Raw genomic sequence first — 24,107 nt, forward strand, 5'->3', positions numbered from 1 at the left:
CATGTTGAAAGTCACTGAGCTCTTCAGTGAGGCCATTCTACTGCCAATGTTTGTCTATGGAGATTGCATGGCTGTGTGCTCGATTTTATACACCGGTAAGCAACAGCTGTGGCCAAAATAGCCAGATCCACTAATTTGAAGGGGTGTCCACATACTTTTGTGCATATGTATATTATGACATGGTAATGAGTGTCATAACGTTATGGCGCTGCGTGTTAAGTCAAGTGCGTTAAACCTCAATGTAAACTAGATGAACTGCACAAGAAGTATACATGTATAGATTTTTTTTAAATACATTGTTCTCTTTATTCAACCCGCCCTTCATCCACACATTGCATGAACCTAAACCTGCCTGTCCCGTGGATATAACAGTCAGGACTGCAGGTTGTGTGTCAACCTGGGCATCACTTAAATACATACAAATCAAAATTAGACATACAACATAAAGTGATGTAACAGCCATTTCCTTTGTTAGATGACCTGGTGCAGATAGCTTCGGTGATGCTATTTGGCAGGCTCAGTCAGTCTGAGAAAAATGCCAATCCACTCAGCTAAGGCAAATACAAAACCATGTGCATTACATTTAGGGGCATGTCATTAATAAAATAAACAAAATTATGGCCATAAACTAAAATTATTGAACTTTTGTCTATAGCCCTGAAGTAACAGACCACTTCACGACCTTACTGTATATGTATGTATAAATATGCATAATATAAATGATTCAAGTATTTAAAATGTAAAAAATAAACTAAGATGTGAGTGTCTGTGGCAGCGAACCATGAGGTGTAGCTGTGGAATAACCCCTAGGTGCTTGGTCCCTGTCTCAAACTAAACCTCAGTGAAATGCGAGTTGAAGAGGTTTCTTTTGAAAAAAAAAAAGTTAAAAAGCTAATTCTGACGTTTCTTTAGCCTTCTCAATCGACCACAGTTAAATTAACAATTAAAATGTGTCAATCAGACTGATAGCTTGAAATCACATGCCTGCAAAAACATGATAGAGGCTATGAAATACCTTCACAAATGGAGGCTGAGGGGAGGACGGCTCATAATGTCTGGAATGGAACAAATGGAAACCAAGTGTGTATTTGACACCACTCCAGCCATTACCATAAGCCCGTCCTCCCCAATTAAGGTGCCACCAACCACCTGTGACCTATACAAATCTTTACACCACACTATGGCATTCAACCAACAGCACAAAAGTGGAATAAATTATCAAATATTTTTTAGATAAACAATGGATAAAGAAAACAAAAAAACGATGAAAAAACTTTCAGTTGTTGTTTGTGTTGAAATTGCCCCTCAGAGGGAGAGGAACCAGGGAGACTCCCCAGCCAGTGCCACTGCTGCACTTCATGGTCCGCAGTTCAGCAAACTGACACCTTCAAGTGCAATCATTGTTCACAGCCCATTAAATAAACCAGGAAAATATTTGGAGGAAGTGCAGTACAGCTGTTAGACCATACAGGAAGTCAAGAATGTTTTTTAAATTTTCTCTTTTCTAGGATCCAAAGCTCTGACACCTCAGTCTTATGTAGTTTATTTTTTCTGTAAAAAATACTGATGGAATATAGCTGCCAGTATTTTGCTGAGATACTTCTTCATGTAACGTGTGAGAAAGTCCCATGCACAGCCAGGTAGTGTTGGTCTTGTCTCATGCAGAAAAGTAGTTGAAAGGTGACTGGTCCAGGATGAACTCTCCGATGCCAATAAAGTACATGACCTGTGCAATGCCGAAGAGAGGAGCGATGACCAGCGCCCTGCATCCTGCTCCCTTCAGAAAGGCAAAGGGACCCTCCTTACGCATGATCTTACTGCAGGGAGAGAAAGGAAATAAAACACTGCTTGAATTTCAGGAATGTGTGTAAATCAATTTTTAGAGCACACTGGTTGTAAAGTTGCAACGAGTTCAAAGTCAGGGAATAGCACGATTAAAGAGTGACTCTCTACCTGACGCAGTCAACCACACCGTTGTAGCTCTCCTCGTTGGCCCCTTTGCTCAGAGACTGCAATCTCGTTTTTACAACTGAAATAAAGAGCGGGAACTTGTTAGACCAGAAAAAGAAGAAAAAGACCCATCCGCTAGCTTAATAGAAGTGGATCACAAATGGAGACAGATTCCAGACTCACCATCACAAGGATTGACTGCCACAGCTGCAGTGGAGCCAGCCAGACAGCCAGACAAGAAAGCCCAGTAGAAGGGTGCGGATTCATCTCGAGATGGCTGGCCCAGCCGGTTAAGGTGGGCAAACAGTGGGAAGTAGACCATGGAGAAGGGAACATCTCTGAAAGACAAGAAGTATTTTACTGGTTTGTAAATCTGTTTTCTAAGCTATTCCAATATTTCTAGCCTAGCAGCCCCAATAAAAATTACTTCAGGCCTTTGACTTTACATGAATGTGTAAGAAGCCCTTACCTCATGAGGGTGGCCCCGAGGCCTTTGTAGAGGCCCTGGATGCCTTGTGTGTGCAGAAGGTCCCGGGCAATCTGGGTAGCAGACACTGCCCTGGCTGCAGGACTGGGCCCCATGTTGTAGGACCTGCTCAGCACTGTGTTAGTGGCAGCCAGCTTAGTAGGAGACTTCATGGCTGGCATTCTCTGCTGAGCCGCTGGGAGGAACAAAAAGACATGAATATACTTGCACAATATATATTTGCCGCTGTAGGAATAACATGTAACATAACTTCCATCAATCAATCAATACGGTGTACTTGCTTACCTAGCCTCCCTGCGTCCTGAAGTTGAATCTTAAGCATTTCCATAGGAGTCGTAATGACAACTTGGCATATGCCTGCACCACAACCTGCCAACATCTCCTTAAACACCGTCAAGCCTTTCCTGCAACAAGGAGTCAGAGGTTAGAAAGCATCCATGGAATAGGATTGGTCTATTCAATGACTAGTTGGACACATTATACATTATATATCTATTAGCTACACTGTACTCTTAAATCTACCGTCTTCACTGTCCAAAATGCAAACAGTAATTTACCCATTTTTGCTAAGATGCTGGCGGAAGAAGTCATTTGCAGCTAGTTTGATAGCCTTCTCAGGAGTGACCAAGGTCAGATTCACAGCAGCACCTGAAGACATAAACAATTGAACATTAGTCAAACCTTAAAAATCATACATCAAAATGTGTTTACAAGGAAATGTTACAAATAAAAACATTCCCCGCCACCATCGATCCATTTAAGTATGCAATGCCATTGACTGTACAGTAATAGCTAGCAATCTAATACACACGTTTCTAAATTAAATAGACAAGAAGCACACAGGATGGCTGCTCTGGCATGATCATGGAGGGGGATTATTTCAAGCATAAGTCAACCTAATGAGTTACATTAAAACATGAGAAACATGATGAGAAGCAAGCAGAACAGGAATGCGAACAGAGATCAGACAACACTAGAGAAGGGGATGCAAAGAAGATAGTAAGTTCCAGGAGAAAATGAAAAAAGCTTAGGCTAATCGACTGGAAGACCAACTTCTCTTAAGAAAAGAAATGTGGGAAGAAGACTTTACATGAAGACATAGGCTAGCCTACATGCCAGTGGGAAATGGATAGACGAGAATGAAAGTCACCTTAGCCGCCATTACTACGACATACATTTTCACAAGAGCATTTTTTGGCAATGGTCACAAGTGTTGGTGAAATGTCAGTAAGCGAAAGGAGTCGAAAGCAGAAAGAACAGGTTCACTGATATGAAGACATGAAGGAGCATAATTTTGAACAAATGGGAAATGTTTGCCTCGTTGAAATAAAGCATTATTGTAAGAACCATTAAATGATTTGCCTTCAGGGTGGCTGTGCCATATCGGCTAGCCGTTCAATTTCCCAGGGGCACCCAGGTCTGTAACATGGAAAAAACAGATGCAAAAAAAAAAAAAAATAGCATTCCTCACACAAATGGAGTCCCATTAAATTAACTCCAACCGCCTCTCCACAAAAGACACTAGGCTATCTATGTACATGAGGTTGCCCAACACAAATGTGTTTCATACAGTATTTAGTTTCAGTACAACTAAAGTAATGCATTTCACTGTGAACATTGCATCAATCATGTCATCAATTGAAAATTAGACCATTCGCTTTTAAAAGGTTTGGAGAATATTCTACCATTTGTCATTCATTCAAATCTAAATAAATGAGTACAAAGAAACACGCCAATTTCTAATGATGCATTTAAACATCACTACATAAGTACAATGCAGTGACAATCAATCAACTTTTGAGATCACATCAGAATATAATTACTGATATCAATAATGAGAAACTACTGCATTGATTGTGATTGAACAGCAACTTGACTGCTTTCACTTTAAGCAAATAATTAAATCCAGATCAGTTATAGCTTAAAGTAATTTTCTTACAAATCGGTCACAATTTCACTAATAACCCCCTTGTTAACTAAATATAGAACCCGTACGTACTATAAAACTAGGAAAAAATATGTAATGACTTACCTCTATACATGCCAAAGTATCCTTCTGATCGAACAGTCTTAACGAGGCAGTCCAGCCTAAGAGAGAAAACACATGATGTCAGAATGAGGGAAATTTATCACATCTTCCTTCGGGCTCGCGAGGGAGCAGAACCACCTACTTGTTCGTGTAGGTGGGGCTGTGACGGTAATGGAATTTTAGGTGAAGGTTATTTGTCAGGCAAATGACTAGTCACCGTTTAGAACTGTTACAATAGCAACAAAAGTCTCATCACGTTGTAAAGAGTCCATGTTATGGCGGAAGCGGACTCGACCACAAGTGTCAATCTTTTTTAATGCCTAGACGTCCCGTCTTCAGTCAGATGTCTGTTCCACAAAATTCTAGAACTGCCTAGTTTTGCCTCCCCTCATCTCTGCTTATATAAGCTGTTTGATGTAAACCAGGCTTATATCCATTTGCTGCTATCAGGTAAATTGTCAACTATTTTTCATGATGGACAATCCATAATCGGCAGTTACACAATTACTGCACCAGGCCTGTCTATAGATAAAACAGACAGTCAGAACTAAGTAACATCAAGGGGTTTAGGGTAGAGATGCCAACTGAATGGGTGCACAGAGCAAAGGGAAATTTCCACTCCCCTCACACATTCCTCAGGATTACTCAACAGGAAGAATGAGCCAATGACGGCAGTCGGTCGTCACAGACATGGGACTCAAAGCCGGGCACAAGTATATGCTCTCACGACAGCAGCCGCACATCAAGATATCCCATCCTATATTAGTGTAATTCCATGTCCTTTGTGGTGTTTTTAAAAACGGTCAAATGAATGTAACTATCAAGATTTAGCTATGCAGCCACACAGCATGACATGAAAAGGGAGGACAGACTCACATGTTCTTGTAGATCTGATGACCTTGCCTCTGGTTCTGTAACCTGGTCTTTACAAGGTCGATGGGAAACACACAGGTGACGCCAACAATGCCAGCAATACCACCATTGATCAGTTTAGCGGGAAGGCTGGAAAAAATAAAACCGTTTGAGATTAGGTTCAGATTGGCATTACACACACACACACACACACACACCTTCAAGGCACTTGAAATAGATAAAACATAAAGGAAGGATACATTTAGGAAAACATTTTCCTGGGTTACTAACACTGAAAAAAAACTAAGCAACTCTCTAAATATTGCATATATTGAGTAAAAAAGTGAAAGACGCTCAAGACAGATGAGAGAAAGCCACAGTTACAGTACCTGATCTGCTGCTGGTGAGCCATGGTAACTTTCAGATAGGTAACAGATGTAGAACGGAACCGTGATATCTTAGCTAGTCGTAAGTCGATCGTAGTGGTCAGTAGATCAAGTGCTGATGAGCTGCTGCTAGAGTTCTGGAGAGGAAGACCCAGGGAGATTATTTATATATAGACAAGCCTGTCAGAGTCCTGAGCGCGAGTACACACACGCAAAATTAAACCTAATACACACAAAGCCTATCCCACACACATACAGCAACATGCCCCTTGGATAATCTCCACCCACTCACACCTCAAAGGATCACGAGGGTTTACAACCTGCCTCTTACTGGAGGTGAAAAGTGACTCTCAATACACGCTCAGTAACAGGAAGTCTATATTTGGGCATCAGTTTGCATGACCCTGAGGCATCCACTCCAGTATCTTTGGCACAGTTGCTAGGGTAAAAGACATTCCAGGTCAGGACGTGAACAAGATTCAACTTGAGTCTAACTTGTAACTTTACTACACCCCAAACCAGTTTAATAATTAACGTTAGTTAGCTATTTCACTTTAATTTAAAGCTAGAATCCCTATTTGCTACATTAATTTTCGGACACACATACACTATATACACTACACAATATATACATACATATATATATACACACACACACACACACACACACACACACACACATCGCCATTGGTTGTTGAAGAATATTACTTATGAGCTTAGTTCAACTGTCATACCCCATCAGAACCCAAAATATAAGCTTGTTTTACTCCAATGTTTGCAAAGAACTTAAATATTAAGCAAAGCTGCACAGTATAGCCTCAAAACATGGTTTAAACTATAGCTTATATCATGTATGGGGAATCATTGCACCACATACTAGATCATTTAGTAGAGCATGGACCTTGCAAAGCCAGGGTTGTGGGTTTGATTCCCACGGGGGACCATTACAAACAAGTATAAAAATGAATGCACTCACTACTGTAAATAGCTCTGAATAAGAGTGTCCGCTAAATGCATAAAATGTCAAATTAGTGGTTAGCTTTAGTTAGCTACATTTTTGCCAGCCCCATCCATTAACTTAACTAACTAGCTACTATTATATTATAATTTTCCCTACGTAAACTTATTTAATAACAGCAAGAATATGTTTCATTACGATTGCGCCTTATTTACTTAGCTAATTAAGTTACCAAGTCTAGCTAAGTTAGTTAGCTGTTATTTATACGGAAATGGCGTTTGCCAACGTTAATTCAGTATCTTCCGTATATGTATAACGGTGCTGTAAGATTATTAATCAAGTTTCTCTATGTATAAACATAATAATAATAATAATAATAATAATAATAATAATACATAAAATTCGAATAGGTTGTTTAATTACACTCAGAGCAAGCTAGTGTTAACTTGCTACCTAACTTTAACTAGCTAGCCGCGGCAGTTCCTCTTTCAAAAATGCATTATAAGAAATTGAGCAACGATGACATAGAAAGTGTCAATCCCGTGATACATTAGCTAATAGTTATATTTGATAACGCGAAAGACACTCACCTGAAATAAATGTCAGATGAGATATGTCGTTCTAGTACGTAGAAGTATCGTCTGTCTTGTCGTTAGTTGTGAAACTTGCTGAATGACATACTGGAAAATTCCATTACTTAATTAAATACGAAGGCGGGGCCAACTAGTCACAACGAGAGTTCAAATTTATCCAATCGTCGTTTTCAAATGTACATATCGACGGTTCATTTGTCCTTTTATTTCGTTAGTTGTAAATACAACCAATGTTGATTTATTTTGCCTTTTGTACTTTAACTATTTGTACATCCTTACAACACTTTATATCGACCTAATATGACATTTGAAATGTCTTTATTTTTCAGGAACTTTTGTGAGTGTAATGTTTACCTGTACATTTGTTATTGTTTATTTCACTTTTGTTCATGAACTATTTCATGTGCTTTGGCCAATAAATCCCCGTATTAAATTGAAATTGTAAGAAGTGGCTGGGATTAAAGGCTGAAGTTGCCCCTGGGTGCTGATCTAAGGTCAGTTTGGAATTTTCGTGAAGATTTGGGGATGGTAACATCAACAAGATTATTCATCCAAGATCAGTTCCTACTTACATCTTCCCAGAGCCAGAGAGTAGATACACAGAGGGTTAGTTAAAAGTATCTTTGGTAGGCAGTGGTTAAAAAAGTACCAAAGTGTCATACTTGCATAAATGTAAAGATACCTTAAAAGGACTCAGGTAAAAGTGAAAGTCACCCAGATAGAAAACTACTTGAGTACTAAAGGTTTTTGGTTTCATATATACTTAAGTATCAAAAGTAAATGTATGAAGGTACCGTTTTCTTGTTTTTTAAATTCAGCGATAACCAGAGGCACACTCCAACACTCAGACATAATTTACAAATGAAGCATGTATGTTTTGTGAGTCTGTGAAGCAGTAGGGATGAATAGGGATATTCTCTTGATAAATTGACAATTTTCCTGTCATGCTAAGCTTTCAAAACAGAACTAATACTTTTTGGTGTCCGGGAAAATGTATGGAGTAAAAACTACATCATTTTCAAGATGAATGTAGAAGAGTAAAAGTAAAAAATACTGAGCATTAGTACTTTACACCACTGGGTAGAGACCTATGATTGGACATTGCACAGACTTTCTCCAGATAAGATAGGACTAATAAAACGTTAAACTTAGTGTGTTATTGGTATAGTAGTGTTCTTAATATAGATGTAACAGTATAGACTTTAGGCCCGTCCCCTCGCCCCGACCTGGGCACCAACCAGGGACGCTCTTCACACGTCAACAGTCACCCTCGAAGCATCGTTACCCATCGCTCCACAAAAGCCAGGCCCTTGCAGAGCAAGGGGAACCACTACTTCAAGGTCCCATAACAAGTGACATCACCGATTGAAACGCCACCGGCGCGCACCACCGCTAACTAGCTAGCCATTTCACATCGGCTACATAGACAAAGGCCAAATCCTACATGGCATGAGGAGTCAAATATATCAGATGGGTAGGATCACAGAGATCCTTATCTTATTCATTACTATGGGTAGACTCTTCAACTGCTTTTTTAATAGGCCTACATATTAACTAGGACAGGATCATTGAAATTGAACTGCACTGCATGTAGGGATTTTTTTACAAAAGCATGAAAGGGGGATTATATAAAATGGTTTACATTAAGCTATCCAAAATAATGCTAACCATAACTGAGTGAATGAGAGTGAATGAGACTTGAATTATCTGAATGTCCTTGTGCCAAATAAAACAATTACAAAGAGTTGGATGTTTGCAGTGCTATAATCCCTAACATAATGTCAATGTATAATCCTTAACATGGGAAAGCAAAGACAGACAATGATGCTTAACTGTTCATTAATTTATATTCCAATCATTAGCCACCACAGTACAGGAGCCAACACACATGGTCAAGGGTCAAAGACGAGCTGGGTAAGTAAGGGATGTTATAATAGATGTATAATGTTAAATTACTAATGCTTTTTCTTTTTAAAACAAGTCATAAAGTCCTTAAATCACAAAACATCTTTAAAACATAAATATTGAATCAAATATTTTATTTAGCATCACTGCTGTAAGTGAGATTCATTTGCATGTTCTCTGAAATACATATATGGAAGGAATCTCAGGCAAGTCACATGAACATCCCACCAAGGTTACATGTGTCTACATTATTAACATATCTAAACAATCCGTCATGGGTTTCAGTCATATCTGGGGGCTCTGAGTGGCGCAGCAGTCTAAGGCACTGCATCTCAGTGCCAGAGGCGTCATTACAGACCCTGGTTTGATCCTGGGCTGTATCACAACTGGCTGAGATTGGGAGTCCCATAGGGTGGCGCACAAGTGTATACGACATTAAGAACACCTTCCTAATACTGAGTTGTACCTATTTTTGTACCTAATACTGAGTTGTACCTATCGAAACAGTCTCACTTCGTCTGGGCATGAACTCTAACGTTCCACAGGGCTTCTGGCCCATGTTCACTCCAGTGCTTCCCACAGTTGTCAAGTTGGCTGGTAGTGGATCTCTAATCCAAATAGCTCATTCCATCTCATCCCAAAAATGCTCATTTGGATTGAGATCTGATGACTGGGCAGGCCACTGCAGTAAGCTGAATTCACTGTCATGTTTGTGAAACCATTCCTGGACAATCCTAGCCTTGTAGCATGGAGCATTATCCTGCTGAAAAAATATCTATTTGCAGATGGATACAGAGGATTGCGCCGACAGAAATAAACATCTCTCTGGGAAGAAGAAGGGCTGGGGTGTATGTTTCATGATTAACGACTCATGGTGTAAATGTAACAACATACAGTAACTCAAATCCTTTTGTTCACCTTACGTAGAATTCTTCACAATCAAATGCCGACCGTAATATCTCGCAAGAGAATTCTCGTCGGTTATTGTCACAGCTGTGTATATCCCCGCTCAAGCCGACACCACGACGGCCCTCAAGGAACTTCACTGGACTTTATGTAAACTGGAAACCATATATCCTGAGGCTGCATTTATTGTAGCTGGGGATTTTAACAAAGCAAATTTGAGAAGAAGGCTACCTAAATTCTATCAGCATATTAATTGTAGCACTCATTCCGCAATGCTTACAAGGCCCTCACCCGCCCTCCCTTCGGAAAATCTGACCACGACTCCATTTTGCTCCTCCCTTCCTATAGGCATAAACTCAATCAGGACGTACCCGTGGCCTCAGAGAATAATATTGATTTATACGCTGATTCGGTGAGTGAGTTTATAAGGAAGTGTGAAGGAGATGTTGTACCCACTGTGGCTATTAAAACCTACCCTAACCAGAAACCATGGATAGATGGCAGCATTCGCACAAAACTGAAAGCGTGAACCACTGCATTTAACCATGGACAGTTGACTGGGAATATGGCCGAATACAAACAGTGTAGATATTCCCTCCCCAAGGCAATCAAACAAGCAAAATGTCAGTATAGAGACAAATTGTAGTCACAATTCAACGGCTCAGACATGAGCCATGTGTACCAGGGTCTCCCGACAATCACGAGCTAAAAAAAGAAACCCAGCCACGTCACGGACAGCAACGTCTTGCTTCCAGACAAAGTAAACACATTCTTTGCCAACTTTGAGGATAATACAGTGCCACCATGGTGGCCCGCTACCAAGGACTGTGGGCTCTCCTTCACCGTGGCCGACGTGAGTAAGACATTTAAACGTGTTAATTCTCGCTAGGCTGCTGGCCCAAACAACATCCCTAACCAGCTGGCTGGTGTGTTGATGGACATATAAAATCTCTCCCTGTCCCAGTCTGCTATCCCCACATAATTCAAGATGGCCACCATTGTTCCTGTACCCAAGAAGGCAAAGGTAACTGAACTAAATGACTATCGCCCCGTAGCACTCACTTCTGTCATCCTGAAGTGCTTTACCTGTCACCCTAGACCCACTTCAATTTGCGTACCACCCCAATAGGTCCACAGACGATGCGATTGCCATTGCACACTACCATCTAGACAAAAGGAATACCTATGTAAGAATGCTGTTCATTGACTACAGCTCAGCATTCAGCACCATAGTACCTTCCAAGCTCATCATTAAGTTTGAGGTACTGGTTCTCAACCCCGCCCTGTGCAATTGGGTCCTGGACTACCTGATGGGCCGCCCCCAGGTGGTGAAGGTAGGAAACAACATCTCCACTTTGCTGATCCTCAACACTGGGTGTCCCACAAGGGTACATGCTCAGCCCCCTCCTGTACTCCCTGTTCACCCATGACTGCGTAGCCACACACGCCTCCAACTCAATCATCAAGTTTGCAGACGACACAACAGTAATAGGCTTTATAACCAACACCAATGAGACAGCCTATAGGGAGGAGGTGAGGACCCTTGGAGTGTAGTGTCAGGAAAACAACCTCTCACTGAACTTCAACCAAACAAAGGAGATGATCGTGGACTTCAGGAAACAGCAAAATGAGCATCCCCCTATCCACATTGACGGAACAGCAGTGAAGAAGGTGGAAAGGTTTAAGTTCCCCAGCATACACATCACGGACAAACTGAAATAGTCCACCCACACAGACAGTGTGGTGAAGAAGGCACAATAGCGCCACTTCAACCTCAGGAAAGCTGGGACCAAGAGACTGAAATATAGCTCCTATCTCAAGGCCATCAGACTGTTAAATAGCCATCACTAACACAGTGAGGCTGTAGCCTACATACAGACTTGAAATCATTGGCCAAGTTATTAAATGGATCACTAGTCACTTTAGTAATGCCAATTAAATAATGTTTACATATCTTGCATTACTCATCTCATATGTATGAACTGTATATTATACCATCTACTGCATCTTGCCTATGCCGCTCGGTCATTGCTCATTCATATATTTATATGTATTTATTCTTATTCCATTCCTTTACTTATATGAGTGTGTATCAGGTAGCTGTTGTGGAATTGTTAGAATACTTGTTAGATATTGCTGCACTGTCTGAACTAGAAGCACAAGCATTTCACTACACTCGCAATAACATCTTCTAACCATGTGTATGTGACCAATAAAATGTGATTTGATTTGATGCCATGAAGGGATGCACCTGATTGGCAATGATGTTCAGATTTCCTGTAGCATTCAAACATTGCTCCATTTTTATCAAGGAGCCCAATAGAGAGAAATAGTAATGCTGTCCTTTTATAGGCACTAACTAACTCTGACATGGTTCGTTGGACAAATGGTTAGTTGGAAAAATTATTTCCACCACAGAGTCATTGAACTTAATGTTGGTGATATGGCCCCTCATGTTCAGACAAGTAATCCTCTGTTGTGATTTGTTTCCTACCATTTGAAAAAGGGGAACACAACAAAAACAAAACTACACAGATTTGTTTGAATGGAACTGTGAATGGCATGTGCCCTACATACAGTAGCTAATTCAATTCTGTGTAAAAGAATGCTGAGGAGTCAAATTCTGTTTGGATGATTGTTTTATTCATCAGAGTATCAGGGCTTTTCTCTTCAAAACACAGCTTGATGTGGTATGTCAGCTGGACAATTCACACCATTGTCATGTGATTAGTCTGATTGTTTCAGAGTAAATTCAGGCCAACAGTATTTTATTCATTTTTAACCAATTGCATTTAAAACAAATGGAAAAGCAACAGACGTATAATCACTTTCCAATCTGATTAAAGCAATGAGTCTTTCATGAGGTCAATTCTAGTTGTGTAGTATTGACAAGGAAGTTTGAAGGTGGGGGGACAATATACCAATATTGTATATTAGGGGGCCGAGTGAACCATGCTCGATACGCAATTTTGTGATGTTGAAATCCTTCTGATGAATGCTATCTGACATGTTCATTTTCCATCTATTACTACTCAGCGATAAACAACATTTCGGTTATTTTTGGTTTTTAAACAACTAATTAATTGGTTGACGTCGGTTCAATTATTTGAATTCCATTTCGTTTGTTTTCTTTCTGTGAGCTCAATGCGCACATCGCACAGTTCCTCTGGTCGCGGACCTGTTAACATGCTGACCAAACCGGACACGTTGCGTGCTAGCGAGCGTCGCAAAATAAATGTAGAAATCCATGTTATTCAATTATTGCACCCACACTGCTCGCGTGCGCCAACGAGCGTCTGCGACGCCAAGGGCTAAAATAGAATTCATGCCTATTTCTGATGCAGATCGCGCTGAAAGTCCTACCTCTACCATCTCCTCATTGGTTTATAGAAGCAGGTACCCACGTGCATCTCCTCATTGGTTATACCCAAGTGGGAGATTGAAAGACGAACTGTTTTGCTGGTAGTCATGGTAATACAATGAACGTTTAGATGGATCACCATATAAATTAAACGATGAAAAAGGCTGGAAGGACGAGAGATGACTAGAAATGATTCGGTTGGCCGTTTTATGTGTGGATTAATTTTCAGAGTAGAGGTCCTTGTGCATTTCAGGTAAAATAACATACATAATATCCCAGGACAAATTAGCTAGCAACAGCAAACTAGCTAAATATGACAAATTAACGTTAGCTAGCAAGTGCAAGTGTAACAGGGTTATATTGGTGATTCCCCTTGCCACTTTATTGTTAAGCCAATGGGTTTTTGGTTTGAGTTTGTCTTGCCTTCACCTACTCAACATGGCATCTTATTGGCTGGTTTGCGTAGCTTGCTTACGAGGGGGGATGTTCCAGTTAGAATCGTCCCAGTGAACAAGCACCAAACCCGCGGTAAGTTGTTGGTTGCAAAGCACTGTACATCAAAAGTGATTTTTATACTCTCAAGTGATGATTTAAATGTACAATTTATATCAAATTGTTTGTAAATGTTATTCGAACATCACACATAAGATGCAGTGGTTTTTGGAGAATATTTGTTGTGCATTTTGTTGTAGAGAATTCCCGCCAGTACTAGCTAGCAACTTACCGTGTCTGGTGGGGGGGTTTCATATATTTTGTACAGTGCGTGAGTGCAGAGTTGGATGGTGAGACGTGCATTGCATGACGTGCAATTTTGTGTCGTTCTTATCAGAATAAAGCTACATGACTGGTGCTACATGTTGGGAGTTCCGTGTCGATGACTGATTGTACACAACGCAAGACGAGTACTGTTACACAATGCCAACTAGCTAAATCGCCATATCTGTTTAATGCTTTTCGACCTGTCCCCAGATTAATGTAATTGGTTCAGAGTTTGTTTTGATATTTTAACCTGCGTGTCATGATCGTGTTTGGTGTGGAGAGGCAAAATGATGTATGCACAATAGCGCATGCGCGCAGCCGGCTTGGGTTCCGTGTAATTGTGGGTCGCGACGTGTCAGAGTAAATGTATAATTATTTCATGAATTACTACAATTGATTTGGCCAAGTGCAACTGCGCCCACTGTTCAGTGCGCTCTGCTTAGCAGCGTTGCCTCTGTACAGTTTTGCAGACGAGTGAGAGGAAGACGTGCGTGTGCCTGGTGGTATACCTGATCTTTTTCCGGCAGTTTTCTTGAAGATCACTCCGCGACACACACGCTGCGGCGCTGTCGTTCAGCAGCAGATGAAGCGCTGTCAGCCACTGATTTGTCATTCCACTTGCCGTCACTCACCGCTGTTATCGAATTGACTCAAGCTAGCCTCAAGTTCTGACTGAACTCAATCGTCATGAAATGCAATACAGCTATGAGTTTCTCTCTCTTGGTTTCATGCGAACTATGAGAAATAACGAGGAGCGCCACAATGTATTTTGTGAAGGGAAGTGCTCAGTAATGAGTCTCAAAACGAACAAAAGAACGACACGTCCCGACCAAACATCCACAGCATGACGGTAAACTGGGACTTTTTTCAGAACAGGGCAGAATACTACAAGATACAGTGCTTTGACAGTGGTACAGTAAATCAGCTAGCAAGGCATTATTGTCATTTTATAACAGTTAATGATGACACTGTTAGCAGAAATAAGGGATTACTATCTCTCATAGTAGTCGATGTGAGTTTCTCTTAAACAACATTGTACACAGCTAATAGTTAGCTAGCTTACGTAAACGTTAGGCAAAGCAAACTAGCTAGCTACTGATACTGCAACCCTAAGTAACAGTACAGATGAAAAATAATCAGGTCTACTGTACATCATACGGTATAAATGATTGTTGTTTATTCCAGTTCAGAATGAAAGTGATGTCTTGTATTTTAACAGCAACAGTTCCAACCTAGACAGATATGAAATAGTGTTTTTAATGGGGACCAATACACATGGATAGCTATTTATATGGTTATTTAATTGTTATTTGTTTTTGTCTATATTGCATTTATTTTAGGCATTAGGACAATGCAATGTACACATATTTACATGTTTTTATAAGCTTGGGCCCCATTAAAACAGAATTTCTTAATTTGGGTCCCAGGCTGAAAATGTTTAAGAACCCCTGAAATAGAGACCAGCTGTTGCTTCCCAAGGTATCTCTCTACCTGATATTACATGATCTTCCAAGATGGCGTAGCAGTCAGACGTCTTTGTCTTTTGTCCTGTTGTGTCTTTTTACATCTTTTTCTTTGCATATATTTTTTACCTGATTTGCACTGACTGTATATAGACTTTTTGTTTTATTTTGTTCTACTGTATTATTGACTATGTTTTGTTTATTCCATGTTGTTGTATGTGTCGAATTGCTATGCTTTATCTTGGCCTGGTCGCAGTTGCAAATGAGAACTTGTTCTCAACTAGCCTACCTAGTTTAAATAAAGTTGAAATATTATTTGGTATTCAGCAGTCTTAAATAGAGGTCGACCGATTATGGTTTTTCAACACCGATGCCGATTATTGGAGGACCAAAAAAAAGTGGATACCGATTAATCTGCCTTTTTTTATATCTATTTATAATGACAATTACAACAATACTGAATGAACAATGAACACTTTTATTTTAACTTAATATAATACAGAAATATAAATCAATTTAGTCTCAAATAAATAATGAAACATGTTCAATTTGGTTTAAATAATCAAAAACACAGTGTTGGAGAAGAAAGTAAAAGTGCAATATGTGCCATGTAAAAAAGCCAACTTTAAGTTCCTTGGTGGTTCCTTTTAACATGAGTCTTCAATATTCACAGTTAAGAAGTTTTAAGTGGTTATTATAGGACTATTTCTCTCTATACCATTTTGTATTTCATAGACCTATGACTATTAGATGTTCTTATAGGCACTATAGTATTGCCAGTCTAATCTCGGGAGTTGATAGGCTGGAAGTCATAAACAGTGCTGTGCTTCAAGCATTGCGAAATGCTGCTGGCAAACGGAGGAAAGCGCTGTTTGAATGAATGCTTACGAGCATGCTGCTGCCTACCACCGCTCAGACTGCTCTATCAAATCATAGACGTAATTATAATATAATAAACACACAGAAATACGAGCCTTAGCTCATTAATATGGTCATATCTGGGAAACTATCATTTCGAAAACAAAACATTTATTATTTCAGTGAAATATGGAACCGTTCCCTATTTTATCAAACGGGTGGCAACCCTAAGTCTAAATATTGCTGTTACATTGCACAACCTTCAATGTTATGTCATAATTATGTAAAATTCTGGCAAATTAATTACGGTCTTTGTTAGGAAGAAATATTCTTCACACAGTTCGCAACGAGCCAGGTGACACAAACTGCTGCATATACCCTGACTCTGCTTACACTGAATGCAAGAGAAGTGACACAATTTCAGGCACCACATTGATTATATGCAACGCAGGACAAGCTAGTTAAACTAGTAACAACATCAACCATGTGTAGTTAAGTAGTAATTATGTTAAGATTAATTGTTTTTATAAGATAAGTTTAATGCTAGCTAGCATCTTACCTTGGCTCCTTGCTGCCTGCACTCACGTTACAGGTGGTCAGCCTGCCACGCAGTCTCCTCGTGGATTGCAATATAATCGCCATCTAAAAATGCGGATTACGATTGTTATGACAACTTGAAATCGGCCATTCTGATTAACCAGTCGACCTCTAGTCATAAACGTATTCCTTATTTACTTTGAAGAACTACAAAATAGGGATTTTTGTCAGACAGCATAGGCAGCAGCTCTATAGAGATGAGATGATGACTCTGAATGAAATAATAAAGTCATCAAATAAAACATGTAATATGCACAACTAAAGTATTTTATTAAAGTAATGTGAATAAATCATGGGACTTATATTCATTGTTTTATCCTGTGTTAGCATTCAACCCACAAAATGCACAATGCATTTAATGTAAAACATGTTTTATCGAAACAGAAATCGAAGGCCCTCAGTACATGTTTTGATAATCAAACTGAACTAACCTCAAAAGCACGAATCGCTCAGCATTTCCATCTAAGCCTCCTTACCTCTCCATACCCTGTGGTTTCCCTCTTTGAGTCATCATCATGTCATGACCCTTGTCACATTGACACCGACTGAATTACAACATAAGGTATTGAAAATTCATAAAATCAGATTAAGCATTGATTGAGATAAAGGGAGTCCAAATCACAGGCGCATAACATGTCCCCCTCTGAGCTGGTGACTTATATATAGACCACCAGCTGTCTCCCCAAATGTCCTTTGTTTATTTCTGACCATGCATGCCCCCTGTGATACACTCCCACGAGACTAAAGTTATAACCAGATGCACTTTGGATAGGAATGGATAGGATAATGTATGAAATCCCATTCAATGATGTGTGTTAGTAATGTCTGTTCATCGAGTGCACTTGGTGAAATAAAATAGTAATTCATTATACTTTTGTGTTCATTCTTTTTGACAAAACTACTACTAAATCATTTTAGAATTTAGAATATTTTTTTAATTTAATAGTGCACAGGCTATCTCTATGATTATTTCACACAGAAATAATTTCCAATCAGATTATCAAGCCAACAGAGGGAAAGTCGGGGAGTCATTGCCAAGGTCTTGTTAATCACTATGTTGTTGCTGTCAGTGTGTCTGTGTTGTGTTTTGAGTGTGACAGCAAGCTGTGTTCCTACACAGGATGTGATTCATTAAGATTACTGACAACTATTTACAGACTTCAGCTTTAATCTAGTTGCATTCATGGTATTGGTTCAACGTAAACAAAATAGCTCAGTGAGTCAATGGACAGGACAGACAGAGAAGGACAAACCCAGGAAGCAGACGAAAATACCAGGGTCAGCCTCCATTGTATAGCAGTAAACTAAAAAGCACATCCAGATACAAAACAGACAGTATACATGTCACAATACATGGTGTCCACCACCCTGTAGCTACAGGTATGTATCCACCACAAACACATAAACACAATGCTAAGCACAATGATGTTCTATTTTGATAATGAGTAGGCTATTGACCAAAAACTTTATTTTAACTGATCATTCTCATTACCTCCCCTGTTGGTAGTATGGTCATTACAGCCATCCTACAGATGCAGGGTCTTAATTTGATCACTCGTATTGCTGAACATTTTCCTGCTCAGCAAAAAGGCTTCTAAAGTTTGTAATTTCCACTTTAAAATGTCAGGCATGATTTAGCCTAACGAAAAATGTATCAACCCTACAAAGAATGACCATGAACTGTAATCCATATAATAATTAGCATTTCCTGTTGTTAAATAATTATTTTCCTGCTGTAGAAAACGGCTCAAATTAAGATCCTACATCTGTCCACGGAAGGGAGAGGATTTAGTTGGGGTGGATGTAGTTGCTCAGGCCAGGGTATGGGTAGATGTTTCTGAGTGGCTTGGTACACCTGGGGCCATCACCACTGCTGGCCTTGTGGGCACACTCATCACTGTCTGTGTTGCAAGTGCCACAGTGGCAGCTGAGGGCTACGGGGTAGGTGAAGAGAGGGTTGGCATGGAGCGGGCAACCAGGCAGTATCACTGTACGGTACTCCACCTGGTCATAGGTACAGCCTCTCTGGACCAGGAATCTTGGTCCGGCCAGCTCCTTCATATTACTGTCCTGATTATCACACACACAGACACATGCTAAACATATATACATTAAATGCATGCGATGTAGGTCAAATATGCCACACGTCAGCCTGCCAAGTGGAATCTTACATAGTTCAAGTTTCAATACATATATTTTATCATCACTTCTCCAATCCACAACATGTGACAGGATATAATTCACACATGGTATGTTGTATAATTGACCTTGTCTGTAACTACTAGTGTCCTGCAATTATGGCCAGGTCTGTCTTGTAAAAGAGTATGCTTAATCTATGCTGATCAAATAAAGGGAAAACAAAACATGTTTTTGTGGGAGGATAAACATTTTAAACTGAGTGGATTTTGCAGATTTTTTCTTGTTGAAAACTTAGAATGTCAGGTTCAGCTTGTAGCCTGCTTACCCTTGAGTAGCAGAAACCCATGCAAATGGTAGTATTGATGGCCACGCAGAAGTCACATTCATGTCTCTCCTCATACAGAGTGTAGTCCGTGGGCACACACATGGGGACAGCTTGGCTGAACAGCAGGCAAAGGAGACCACACATGGCCACAGACGATTCCATTTGGCAAGCAGCGACAACTTTCTGTCATACAACCAAGAACCTGCATGGAATTAAAGTCAATGTCAAGAAGAAAATATGAACATTTTTATAGTCGGAAATATGAACAAATATATATTATATAGATATATATATTAGTTAGTTAGTAAATCTATCCCAAAAAATGGATGTTTGTACATATGATAAGCCCTGTAAATAAAACTAAATTTGGTCCTTCAGCAAGGCTGCACCAATAGCTGGACAAAAGAAGCTGAACCAGTGTTCCTGTCTGATCAGCTCTGCTCACTCACCTGGTAGAGCTGGGCACCTGCAGGTCTGATGATGCTGCCTGATGCTTTTTATACAGGCATTCTAATCCACCTTGATCCTACTGGACCATTATCTCCAATCTCTGACCGAGTGGTAGCAGGAGTCTCCAGGTCCATTATCAGGTTGACATACATAATTACATTTGAGTCATTTAGCAGACGTTCTTATCCAGAGCGACTTACAGTTAGTGCATTCATCTGAAGATAGCTAGGTGGGACAACCACATATCACAGTCATAGTAAGTACAATTTTCCTCAATAAAGTAGATATCAGCAAAGTCAGGGATGGTAAGGGGGGAAAAAAGTCAAGTTAGTTCACGAAAGGCTACTTAAAAAATATTTATATAATAGGCACCCTCCGTAACTATTCCTAGGCCGTCATTGAAAATAAGAATTTGTTCTTAACTGACTTGCCTAGTTAAATAAAGGTAAAATAAAAAACCTTTTAAAAAAACTACAAACTTCCAGTACAGTAATGTGTGGGGTGAGGGTTTAACCTGTAATAACCTCATAATAAGCTTCTTTTTTTTAGCAGTCACATACTGTACTGCAGTATGTGACAATCTCACTGGTTAGCATAATAGAAAACGAAGTGGCGAAGTCCGATTGGCCCGGTCCAGAAACAACTCCAAACCCAACTCCTAGGTAAGAGCGTCTGCTAAATGACTGAAATGTAAATATTATTTTTCTTTATACCCCCTTTTTCTCCAGAATGTCAATCTTGTCTCAACGCTGCAACTCCCCAACGGGCTCGGGAGGCTAAGGTCAAGTCATGCGTCTCTCCCGAAACATGACCCACCAAACCGGACTTCTTAACACCCGCACGCAGCACTGATGTGTCGGCGGAAACACAGTTCAATTGATGACCGAGGTCAGCCTACAGGTGCCCGGCCCTTCACAAGGAGTTTCTAGAGCACGATGAGCCAAGTGAAGCCCCCCTGGCCAAACCCTCCCCTAACCTGGACAACGCTGGGCCAATTGTGCTCCGCCCTATGGGACATCAAATCACAGCCTGGGATCAAACCCAGGTCTATAGTGATGCCTCTAGCACTGCGATGCAGTGCCTTAGACCGCTGCGCCACTCAGGAGTCCCGTACATGTTATTCTGACCTAGGAATAGGATCTGTTAAGTATTGGGTCTACATTAAGGTGAAAATTCCACCAAACCTATTAGAGGGCAAAGTGGAGATGCAACCATAAGCTTACATATCAAATTGTTTCACATCTACATGTTCCTATACATCATGTGTGGCTGGCATTATGGCCTTAGGGGGCCCGGCCCGGCCTATTGTACATCGGATGCTGGAAACTTTAACAGTTTGATTTGATTTAATCCTATTCTTTGACCTTGATTTTTGGTTGAGATGGAGATGTGAATCCAACATATTTATTATTAACTTATAGATTCCATTTGAAATCAACCAAAGCTTGAAACCCTAGGCCTAAATCTATTGTCTATTTTGACGGGAGTGGATCTTCAATATCTGTCCACGTGACAATTCAGCAGTTAGCAGACCAAGTGGGGATTTTTTGTATGGAGATCTATAGAAAGCAATGGTTATGGCATCTTTTTGTAGGCACTAACTCCGCCATGGCTTGTTGGTCAAAGCCTATGGGGGAATACAGTTTTTGGAGGGTTTTTGGATAAATGCCGAAAAGAAGGTCTGTGGTAAACACAGGCTTAGGTGATCTTATATGTTTTATTCTATGAGATAATCTTCATCAGCTAACACCACTTTTTGTGAATTTTGAAGCATTTTCATAATCAAAACAAGCACATAAATCAAAATCAAATTTGATTTGTCACATACACATGGTTAGCAGATGTTAATGTGAGTGTAGCGAAATGCTTGTGCTTCTAGTTCCGACCGTAAAATAACCACAAGCCCGCACAAACACCAGCGGGCTAAACGAACTTAAATAACACCCATCCTAAAACCCCAACAAGGAACAGGTGAAAACAATTAGACAAAAACAAACGAAAAGGAAAAAGGGATCAGTGGCAGCTAATAGACCGGCGACCACGAGCGCCGAGCGCCACCCGAGCAGGAAGGGGAGCCACCTTCAGTGGTATTCGTGACAATAAAGTTCATGTTAACTGACGCTTGTTCCCTTCTAGCCATGACCCTCTCGCTTCGCCTCTTCCTCTCCTCCAAACAAAGGGCAAATAATTAACATAATGAAACAATGAATGTGCCTGAATTGGCAGGAAGCAGAAAATATATGCAGTGCTATGCTCCTCTTACCATGCATGTGCTTTCTGCTTCCTGCCAATTTGGGCACATTCATTGTTTCATTATGTTAATTATTTGCCCTTTGTTTGTAACATTTGTGTAAATTCCCAGATAAATATATCACAGTAGTGAATTTAACGTTCATCAACGTTTGCTTATGGTAATTCGGTTCATTAGGCTACATTTTAATTAGCTACCTTTCTCATTCGGAGTTCTTTGCAGAGCCCACAGACATGCTACACTTGAGCAAGATGTTTAGATTTATTTATTTCCATTTTAGAGTCTACTGTCAATTCCTTCAATGTTTTTCATTTGGACTGCTCCATGTGTGCTGGAACGAACAGCTTCTTCAGCTGTTCATTGAGCGTGTGCAATAGTTTTAGGCCTAAGATTAGTAGGCCTACTAAGTTGAGATAAAATGGTAGCGTTTCGTTTGTAAAGTTCAATGAACTGTGATGATATGTTATGAAGTCTGGTGTAGACTCAAATTTAGCAGGTTTTCATAATGAATCCTTGTTCTGGAGGAAGCTCTGCATTGTGGTCACTAGCTGGTACAGCCACAAAGTCATGAAATCTGAATTGAAACCTAACCTTAACCACACTGCCAGAGCCATGTCCCAGTGAGACACAGGTGCCAGCCCACGTAGAAACTGAAAAGTCCAACTTTTTAGTAAAATAGTGTTGTAAATCCTGTATTGACTTGTGCCTACTTTGTCTACATGATGCTTGAATGGTGTATATAGACCATGTAGAGCTATCACAGCCTGACTGGGAGCACAAAGGCAACGTGACATTCAACAAATTGAAACACTATAAGACTAGTGGCAATTAAACAATAAATGGAACAAATTGTTCAGTGTTCCTCAGGAGTAGGCTCAAAGCCAATGAATGTTCTGTTCCTAACTTAATCTGAACACCTGGTCATGACTGATTAAAGTAAATCTTGTAGCCAGAAGTACCCACTGGGCAAAAACTGGTTGAATCAATGTTGTTTCCACCTCATTTTGACCAAATCAATGTGGAAAACTATGAATTTTGTATTTTTTTCAACCAATCTTTAACCTAAATCTAATGACAGGGTGACATTTTTGGTTGATTTCACATTGAATTCACATTAGTTGACAACTCAACCAAATGTAAATCAAAACGACACTATCTAGAACCTAAAAGGGTTATTCGTCTGTCTCCAGAGGAGAACCCTTTGGAGAACCCTTTTTGTTTCCAGGTAGAACTCTTTTGGTTCAAGGTAGAACCCTTTTCACAGAGGGTTCTACATGGAACCCAAAATGGTTCTTCCTGGAACAAAAATAGTTCTCCTATGGGGACAGCCGAAGAAAAAAAACGTTCCAAAAGGGTTCTAAGAGAGTTGAAGTTGAACTGACGTCTGCCCAGCGGGTAGCTTTCAGATGTCAAGTCTCCCTGTTCTATCAGGCTTATTTTCATCTGAAATCTTTCATATTATACCAAGTCTTCTTGTCTGTCCAAATGCCATGTTGGCTTTCTCCTTGTTTTTTTTTTTTACACAATCTTAAATAAACGTAACCCAACTGTAAAATCTACATGTTGATTGGCATGTAGTAAGCCCTCTATGCTGCCTTCCAGAACATGTAATAATCTACTGCATCGATGGGAACAGATATCCATCCGTCCAACAGTTTTACACCAATCCTGGATGGTCCCTTATCTCCAAGTGTTTTCATTTGAAGTTAATGATTGTAGAGAGGATTATCCCTCTCTCTCATATTCATGTAAGGTTATAACTGAGAGGACTTTTTTTTTATGGTGCCCTATCCAACATTTCACACTAAAAAAAATGTTACTGAAATAAATGCAATCTA

At 40.0% G+C, this 24,107-nt stretch overlaps 2 protein-coding genes across 3 annotated transcripts; both read right to left on the bottom strand.

The window, feature by feature from the left end:
- Positions 1–277: 277 nt before the first annotated feature.
- Positions 278–7,433, bottom strand: LOC109899120 (mitochondrial glutamate carrier 1). Of its 2 annotated transcripts, XM_020494178.2 has the most exons (10): positions 7,253–7,433; positions 5,708–5,841; positions 5,343–5,468; positions 4,470–4,525; positions 2,995–3,085; positions 2,723–2,841; positions 2,420–2,612; positions 2,134–2,288; positions 1,954–2,029; positions 278–1,817 (listed from the first exon to the last, which is right to left on the bottom strand). In XM_020494178.2, the coding sequence occupies exons 2-10, from the start codon at positions 5,728–5,730 to the stop codon at positions 1,658–1,660; spliced, it is 999 nt and encodes a 332-aa protein (XP_020349767.1). In that variant the 5' UTR covers positions 5,731–5,841; positions 7,253–7,433; the 3' UTR covers positions 278–1,657. The 2 variants fall into 2 exon arrangements, with proteins under 2 accessions (XP_020349767.1, XP_020349781.1); XM_020494192.2 differs by lacking the exons at positions 5,708–5,841; positions 7,253–7,433 and having other exon boundaries at positions 705–1,817; positions 2,995–3,856; positions 5,343–5,384.
- A 10,821-nt stretch (positions 7,434–18,254) lies between these two features.
- On the bottom strand, positions 18,255–20,047 carry LOC109899110 (thyrotropin subunit beta). The gene is made up of 3 exons (XM_020494167.1): positions 20,018–20,047; positions 19,569–19,770; positions 18,255–19,174 (listed from the first exon to the last, which is right to left on the bottom strand). Exons 2-3 carry the CDS (start codon positions 19,728–19,730, stop codon positions 18,893–18,895), a joined length of 444 nt encoding a protein of 147 aa, XP_020349756.1. The 5' UTR covers positions 19,731–19,770; positions 20,018–20,047; the 3' UTR covers positions 18,255–18,892.
- Positions 20,048–24,107: the final 4,060 nt, after the last annotated feature.

Source organism: Oncorhynchus kisutch, linkage group LG1 (assembly GCF_002021735.2).
Source record: "Oncorhynchus kisutch isolate 150728-3 linkage group LG1, Okis_V2, whole genome shotgun sequence".
Classification (NCBI taxonomy): domain Eukaryota; kingdom Metazoa; phylum Chordata; class Actinopteri; order Salmoniformes; family Salmonidae; genus Oncorhynchus; species Oncorhynchus kisutch.

Bases quoted from the DNA above. Each gene is read 5' to 3' on its own strand.
- LOC109899110 (XM_020494167.1), bottom strand. From the start codon at position 19,730: ATGGAATCGTCTGTGGCCATGTGTGGTCTCCTTTGCCTGCTGTTCAGC. The intron at 19,175-19,568 runs GTAAGCAGGCTA...TGTGATAATCAG, and splicing joins TGGGTTTCTGCTACTCAAGG to GACAGTAATATGAAGGAGCT.
- LOC109899120 (XM_020494178.2), bottom strand. From the start codon at position 5,730: ATGGCTCACCAGCAGCAGATCAG. The intron at 5,469-5,707 runs GTACTGTAACTG...TATTTTTTCCAG, and splicing joins GCTCACCAGCAGCAGATCAG to CCTTCCCGCTAAACTGATCA. The intron at 2,289-2,419 runs GTAAGGGCTTCT...CTTGTCTTTCAG, and splicing joins CTCGGGGCCACCCTCATGAG to AGATGTTCCCTTCTCCATGG.